The following is an 8,426-nucleotide window of genomic DNA, read 5'->3' on the forward strand; positions in this document are numbered from 1 at the left end:
AATGCGGATTGTACTGTACCAGGAAGCTCTTTTCTAAACTATACTGGGCGTAGATTAATTGGAAATAAACCACTGTTATTAGACTCCCTGAAGTCGGATCCATGTTGATGAAGACTATCTGCATGGGTTTTCATTCTTATCTCTTCATAGGGTTCCATTCCTTGGATAATACCTACAGGGACCCCTCCTTTATTTCTTCTATTTTTTAAAGACGGGGTTTCTCTTATATCTTTCTCTGGATGCCAAATCCTAAACTTGCTTACTGACTCACTCAGCAATCTCCATCTCCTGAAGGCTTCCCACCCCCATGCTTGCAGATTTCCATGTCTGAGATTGACTGCTTCCCTGATCTTTGCAAGCAGCCCTTTTACACTCTCACTAGCTCTCTCCATAATGCCCCCAACGAGGTGTTAGTAAGCCCAAGTGTGCTTATCACCTGGTTCAGGACTTCCAGAAAAACACCCTAGTTGCCAGACAGTGGTGATCCCAGCACTCTGGAGGCAATGGAAAGAGGATCTCTGAACGTTCAAGGCCAGCCTGGTCTACAAGAGCTAGTTCCAGGACAGCCACCAAAGCTACACAGAGAAACCCTGTCTTGCAAAAGAAAAAAAAATAACAAAAAGAAGAAAAGGAAAAACACCCAGGCAATTAATTGTTCACACCTTCCCTGTGGTTGCTAATCCATTTCCAAGCCGTTTCTTCATCCCCTCCTCTGCTGCCATCATTTCTATCTATGATCTTAAAGATGCCCTCTTAATTATCCCGCTGCATCCAAACTCCAAAGCCCCTTTTGCTTTCACATGGGAGGATGTAGACACTCTGCCCAGCATCTCATCTGGATGATTTTGCTCCAGGGATTCTGAGACAGCCCAACTACTTTGGCCAGGTCTTACAAAAGAACCTCACCAACCTGGACTCATCTCCTCATCTCCTTCTCCACTATGCAGACGATCTCTGCTTATGCATCCTTCTCCACAGACCGATCTCCAACACTACATGACCCTCTTAACTGGCCTCTCATGGATATAAGATTCCAGAACAAGGCCCAGATCTGTCAGCCATCAGTCACCTATCAGGGTCTGTCAATCGCAGGAGAGGGAGAATTATTCCCAGGGCAAGGTTAGAGGAACTCCTTGCCTTCCCCACCCACAAAGCAAAAGTGAGCTGCTTGCACTACCAGGCCTCTTTAATTTCTCTGCATAAAGATCCTCAACATTTCCCTTGCTGCTCAGCCTCTCTATCATGGCACTAAGGGGCCCCTAGAGCAGTCCCCCTCCCCCTCCATCCCTCCTTTCTCCCATAAACACACTTAAGTCGGTCTTCTGGCTTCCACACTAGCCTTTAACATGCTAACCAAGGACAAGTCATCAAAACACTTTGACAAAAGTTGGGAGAGGACACCATTTCACCCTGGTTTATTTCTCTAAACAGCTAGATATAAGTCACTGCAGGCTGGACATTTGCCCCTAGACCCTGGCCACAGTGGAACTGCTTATCCCCGAGACAAACAAAATCTCACTTCACATGCTCAGTTCACACTCACTCAAGGGCCTCAACCAGCCACTGAGATTTCCTAACTTTCCCTCCATCCAGAGCTGCTCCATACTTACTAATATTAAATCACAGCCTCGTATTTGGGCCACGCCCACTATCCACCCACCCAACAACACTTCTCCAATAACCCCTCCACGTCCTCTGAGGTCCTTTGCTCCACTATGAGACACTTACTCTGTCTTCTAACCCTTTTGCCAGTATATTGGATCGCCACCTGAAAAAGCCCCAGATTTTTTCCAGATGGAAACAGCCTAAAATAAACCCCTTACTCAGCAGGATGTGCTGTACTCAAGGGAACCCTGCTGCCCAGGGGCCCAGCCCCTACCAGGCTCCCAGGAAGTCAGAGAAACTGGAGAGGAGATGTGGGTAGACAAACTATTGAACAGATGCCCAGACACACAGGGGAACTGTATCTGAGAGCCAAAGCTTAGTTTATTTCATTTTTCTCTTTGTTGGTTGTTCTTTCTCTTCCTAATCTTTTTTTCCTAATTTATCTATTTACTTATTTATTTATGTTTTTTTGAGACAGGGTTTCACTTGTATAACAGCCTTGGCTGTCCTCAAATTCTATCTGTAGAACAAGCTGGCCTTGAACTCACAGAAATCCACTTGCTTCTGCCTCTTGGGTGCTGGGAACGAAGGTGTGCACCTGCACTGCCTGGCCTGTTCTGTTCTTTATCCTCTTGTTTCCCCTTTCTTTGTCTTCTCAGCTGTCTCCCTTATAATTCTTTGAAATGTTCTTTGTTATATTTGTTCGCTGATGCTCCCTTTATATCTCTCCTTATTCTTATTTTTCCTATTTTTATTTTCCTCTTATTTCTGTTATACCTAAGACAAAAATTCCTTTCTTTCACCTCATATGAGTGGTCTGTCTGTATGTAGACCAGTTTACTACTGTCTTTTGGCTTTCAGATGCCCTCAGTGAATTAATTCCTTCCTGAGCATTTCTACCCTCTGCTTCTTCCTTGCTTTCTGAAAGTCCAGCCACACCTGAAAAGGCAGATGGAGGCTGTGGGTGGAGCCAGTGGGTTCTGGTCAGAGGACAACCCTTAGCTGGAAGACCATAGTCCTGTGGAGAGCAGCAGGTGGAGTTTGCTGCCAATTTTTTGAAAGGCGGTTTTTCCTGGAGGCGTGGTCGGGCAGAGTTGTGGGCTGAGACCCAGATGAAATGATCCTAAGATCCTGGTGAATGGGGAAATCGCAGAGCCAGGCGCTAAGGCCATTATGTCTGAGGACTTGAACATCCTGTCCTCATCCATCAACAGGGATGGCAAAGAGCTGCAGGAGATGACAGGTGAGAGCCCAGGGGAGAGGGGAGATGGGCTGGGACTCTGGGCACAAGCCTAAGGGCACTTCCTGAGGTGGGCTCCCTCTGCTGGACAGACTTCCCTGAAACAGATATGTTCTGGGCACGTGGATGTTGGGCAGGCCACAGTGTAGCACTGGGGTCCGTGGGCAGAGCAGTGAGTCCCTGGGATTGTGGACATGGGCACTTCAGTCCATTCCTGCCTCTGCCTACGACTCCTTCAACTGAACCACAAGGACTCTAGAGGAACTTTAAAGGAGCGCTCAGCTAACCATCAGTTCTCCTTTACACAATAGGGTCATTTAATTTCTTTTCACAAGTTTGTTTCTTCAAGGTTCATACTGGGGCCTGTGATTAATTCTGTAAGCTACATGACCAAGGAACTGTGGCCTAAGTTTGGGTACAGAGACAAAGTTTTCTTGATCATCAGTCTGTTTTTCCAGAGGCAGAATTCATGGGTCTATATGTGTGAAACTTCCTTCTTAGTTTCCATCCTTGACAAATCTCACATCTAACAAAGGGGAAGGTAACTTTTTGTCTATTTTTGCCTTTTTTATATCTCTTATTGGAGCAATTGTCCCAATAACCTAAACCATTTTCCTAATCATCTGTACTGTCCCAAATACCTGTGTCTTTTAGGCAAACTCAGAAATTTGAATTAAATCATTGATCTAACTAAGCATCATTGCTCCCACAAAAATAATCTTCATTATGATCTGCAAGTAAAGTGCCCAGTGAGGAGTGGGATTTAATGATACCAAGACCAGACACAGCAGGTACATGGCCACAGCAATCGGGAGGAATGAGAGCAGAAGCAAGGGGATTTTGTAACTCAACCTCGCCTCCTCCCTCTCTTCTCATGACACCCCCTCCATTGGGATTTGCCTCTTCGGGGGTTTAGATTTACTATTCAGTGAATTGAACTCCCTAAGCTCTCTTGCTGACTATAGCTCCTCTGACATGGGCACTGGCAGAACCCCACTAGTCCCACAAGCCCACACTTAGTAGCAGCGAATCCCTACCCTTCACACAGCTTCCCAGTGGCAGAACTAAGTGTTCCTACCTGGCTCTAGCACTTGCTTCCAGTCTTAGAGTCAACATATACACTGGTTTCAAATACATCTGCAGCATAACACATGCAACACCCTACTCTGGAGAGAAAGGGGTTTCCTAAGCAAAAGGAAACATCAATAATGAATTCCCTTTTTGTATAGAAATGAAGCAGTTCTTCCCAAGCAGCCATTCCCCACTGCAGGGGACAGCAAAAAAGATAAATGATTCTTTTCTCAAAATCAGGCTTACCAATGTCCCATCAGACTACCCTGTCATATCCTACCTCTGCTCCAACAACAAAAACACCATCTCTAGAGTCAATCTTGTCCACTCAAGACACTGCTTCCCACAGCTGTCACCACACACAAGGCACTGGACAGTCAGTCTTCGCTTCTGGACTATGGATGTCTTTTCTGCCCCTAGAAAGGTTGCAGTCAGTTCCTTCCCACTGGCATTTTGTCTCATCCACCCTCGTGGTGTGGACATTTGCTTATCTACCCACATGGCATGGGATGCATGGTCCATCCTTCCATGAGAGTGAGAGCTGAGATTCATGGGATCCTCAAGGTTATGTATTAGATTACTCTTTGTTCAGTAACTAGAAGACCCTGGGTCAAGTTGTGTTTCTGGCATCTCTGGTCCTCTTCCCACCACGGCAATCCTTTATGGACCAGGGTCTGCTTTGAAGGAAGAAGCACTCTTTTAGGTACGTGTAGGTGATGGTAAAGTGGGTTTTTGTTGTAAGTTCCTTTTATTTTCCTTATGTAATTCTCGAAGTAGGCATTCTTATATTTGTATTTTACAGATAAAGAACAACAAGGACAATGTCCCAGAATCGTCTCCCCCGTGTCTCCTGCTAGGCTTCACTGCTGCTATGCAGTGATCATCGTCCTCACTGGAGCTGTGATTGCACTTTCTGTGGCTCTGTCATTGTCAGGTGAGTGACATTCTCCAGATCCTGCAGCATTCTGTCAACATCCACACTGTTAGTTACACTTATGGAGCACTGTGAGCCAGGCACTGTGTGAAGGGCAGAGAGAAAACACACTGGAAATTCCTGTTCTCTGGGACCTTAGGGTCTAGCAGGAAGATGCAGTGAAGGAACAGCACAGGCTGTGGTGTGCACAGGAGGCCAGGCTCAGCATCCCTGAGAAGAAGCATCCCTCTAGAGAGATGCAGGAGACATGTCCACCAGGGGAACAATTCAGGCAGAACACAAGAAGAAAAACCCAAGTAGGAGCCTCAAGGAAGCTGCTACAGCTAGGGCCAGTGAGGGCATTGAAGCGTCATATGGTTGAGGAAGGTACATAACACCCCACCTCCCCATAATTCATGGTTTCAGTTAATATCTTCACCTATGGTCTGAAAATATTAAATAGAATGATCCAGAAATACGCTGTTCCTTAGCTTTTAGTTTTAGACTATTCAGAATAATGTAACAAAGTCTTATGCAGCTTCCCTGCAATAGCTGGAGTAATGATGATTCATGATATTGTTCTATAAAATCAACTTTAACAATGTCAGTGACTAATGTACAAGTCTAAACACAAACAAACTTTTGCCCACAAGACTTAGTATGTATAATCTAAACTGTCATGTGGCTCTAAGTAACAGTCACCTCAGGGCCTGTTGCATTTGTTCCTTTCATTAATGCCTCATGGTAGTGTGTATAAGAACTGGGAACAGCTACAACAAATTGCCCTCCACTGAAAATAAAGATGTGATAGTCGTTTCTAGTATTTAATATTTCTTATCAAATCATTTATTTCTATCCTCAGAAGCCCTTCTAAGGAGCCTTGTAGTCATTCTTACCTGTTAAAGGAAGAAAAAGGCAAAGTTATGAAAGAAAAATGTTATTTTTCTAATCAGTCCTTCATTCAGAAATTCTTACACACACACACACACACACAATCACTCTGTTGTTATAGACTCACAAATGAACACATCACACTGCACCATTAACATAATCACTCAAACACTGCCAAGTCCCAAACCCTGTGCATCTTGCTGAACTTCTACCCAGTTAGGAGAGCCAATCTAAAGCCATAGAGCTTTGGTTATGGTTTTATATTTTCTTTGTATTTACATTTTTACACGCTTATCAGCCATAAATTAGAAAAAAACCCCAGCAAAGTTGAAATTCAGAAACGTAATGCTTTTTATAACTTTTTATGACTTTGGCCTCCGCTTTAATCCTGTGCTTCCTTGTCACTTTATGTCACCCTTCCTTGTTCTCTTTTTTGCATGTAACTCCATGCCCACTCTCACAGTTGTTCACACTGAACATTATAGCCTGGGACAAGCGTATGAGGGAGTGCATGGCGTCTCCTTCTTGGTGAGTTTGTGTGACCTTATTTAATATTATACTTTGCACACACCCCACGTTTCTACAAGTTTCTATTTCTTTATGTATGGATAACTTTCTGTGTTACACATGTACCACATTTTCATTATCTGTTCATCAGTTGATGGGCATCTAGGCCAGGTCCATTTTGCTGCTATTGTACACAGGGCAGCAGTAGACACGGATGTGCAGGTCTCTGTGTTATGGTGTAGTGTTCTCTCATATATGCCCAGGAGTGGCATAGCTGAGTCACCAAAGGTCTATTTCTAACTTTTTAAAAAAAAGATTTATTTATTTATTATATATACAGTATTCTCAGTATACCTGAGAGGCCAGAAGAGGGCACTAGATATCACTACAGATAGCTGTGAGCCATCATGTGGTTGCTAGGAAATGAACTCAGGACCTTTGGAAGAACAAGCAGTGCTCTTAACCACTGAACCATCTCTCCAGCCCCCTATTTGTAACTTTTTAAAGGAGCCTCCATCTTGGATGTTTCAGTTTATACTCCCATTAGCAATAAATAAGTATCCCCATTTCTGCAGAGTTCTGACATCTGTTGTGAGATTTCTTGGTAATTGCCATTCTGACAGCCTCTAACTAGAGCCAACATACATTCATGTGGATTTAATGTATGTGTGCACATGATAACAGGAATGCCTTAATCAAAGTTTTGGTATCAAAAAATTATTTGACCATGCCTTGTTTTGCATGCTGGTATTTCCCCACAGTTTAAATCCAGAGAAGTGAGGAGTCTTTATTTGGTTATTACAAAAGCAGGATGTGTTCTCATTCCTCCCACTCTTCAACTGGACTTAGGCAGCTTAGTCAAGTGCTCCTATGTAGGTTTCTGTTTCTGGTTCTGTCAGTTGCTGGATGAAAGTTCCATGGTGATATTTAAGATATTCTTCAGTCTGACTAGAGGGAAATCAAGATTGTGCCCCTCTCCTCTATTGCTTAGGGTCTTAGCTGGAATCAGCCTTGTGGATTCCTGGGAATTACTCTAGAGTCAGGTTTCTGCTAACCCTATAATGACCCCTCGATCAAGATACTTTTCCTTGCTCTCGTCTGTCCTTCCTCGATCTTGACTATCCCATTCCCTCAAGTTCTCTTCAACCCTCCCCTTTCCCGCTCCTTTTCAACTTCCACCCTTCCTTCTCACCTTACCCCCATGCTCTAAGACCATGATGGGTTCACCCACTGAAACAATCTACCCGAGCTAATGGGAACTTACCAAGGAAGGAACAAGTATAGAACCAAACTAGTCCCTCTGAATGTGGTTGACAGTTGTATGGCTGGGGCAGACTGAGGGGTCACAGGCAGTGACACAAGGATTTATCCCTATTGCATGTACTGGCCTTTTGGGAACCAATTCTCTTTGGATATATCTTTTTCAGCCTAGATATAGTAGGGAGGGCCTTGGAACTTCCACAAAGCAATGTGTCTTACCATCTCTGAGGATTTGAGGGCATGGGAGGATGTGTGGACGGAATGGAAGGAAGAGAGGGAGTGGGAACTTGGATTGGTATTTTTTAAATCTAATTAATTAAATAAAAGCAGGATGTGAAGCAGCATCACAGGAAAGCAATCTGTAGGATTCCAACAATCAGGAAGAGTCCTCATGGAGTAATGACTATGATTTTGTTCAGGGTATGGTGTCTTCAGTCCCTGCTCTTAGGAGGCACAGCCAGGTGGATTATTACAAAATCCAGACAAGTATAGTCCACAGAGTGAGATCCAGGTCAGGCAGGGGGACATTTAGAGATTCTGTCCCCAAACTCACAATACAAAGAAGAGAAGCTTTTCCCTAAAGTCCCACATGAAGGTTCTTGATTGGAGACCACCATGCTAGGAGGAGTCTCTTAGTGATCAGTAATGAAAGGTATAAGCAAACACACACCTCACAACAGAGATTGAATGGTTAGACAAAGAACCAAGACATGGAAATGTTTATCTATTATATGTATTTGCACTGTGCACATTCTAGGGAGAAAGGAAGAAAAGGCCATTGCGAGCCCTGAAGTTGGCTATGTCACCTGCCCAAAAGACTGGATTGGATTTGGAAGTAAATGTTTTTATTTTTCTGAACACACAAGTAACTGGACATCCAGCCAGACCTCCTGCATGGAGCTGGGGGCCCATCTTACTCACTTTGACAGTCTGGAGGAG

General features: G+C 44.1%; 1 protein-coding gene across 1 annotated transcript; it reads left to right on the forward strand.

Annotated features, from left to right (window-relative positions):
- Positions 1 to 2,773: 2,773 nt before the first annotated feature.
- On the forward strand, positions 2,774 to 6,393 carry LOC101982776 (C-type lectin domain family 2 member D11-like). The gene is made up of 4 exons (XM_026778423.1): positions 2,774 to 2,848; positions 4,719 to 4,850; positions 6,184 to 6,248; positions 6,379 to 6,393. Exons 1-4 carry the CDS (start codon positions 2,779 to 2,781, stop codon positions 6,391 to 6,393), a joined length of 282 nt encoding a protein of 93 aa, XP_026634224.1. The 5' UTR covers positions 2,774 to 2,778.
- Positions 6,394 to 8,426: the final 2,033 nt, after the last annotated feature.

Source organism: Microtus ochrogaster, unplaced genomic scaffold, assembly GCF_000317375.1.
Source record: "Microtus ochrogaster isolate Prairie Vole_2 unplaced genomic scaffold, MicOch1.0 UNK142, whole genome shotgun sequence".
Taxonomy (NCBI): domain Eukaryota; kingdom Metazoa; phylum Chordata; class Mammalia; order Rodentia; family Cricetidae; genus Microtus; species Microtus ochrogaster.

Bases quoted from the DNA above. Each gene is read 5' to 3' on its own strand.
- LOC101982776 (XM_026778423.1), top strand. From the start codon at position 2,779: ATGTCTGAGGACTTGAACATCCTGTCCTCATCCATCAACAGGGATGGC. The intron at 2,849-4,718 runs GTGAGAGCCCAG...TGTATTTTACAG, and splicing joins AGAGCTGCAGGAGATGACAG to ATAAAGAACAACAAGGACAA. The intron at 4,851-6,183 runs GTGAGTGACATT...CCACTCTCACAG, and splicing joins TGTGGCTCTGTCATTGTCAG to TTGTTCACACTGAACATTAT.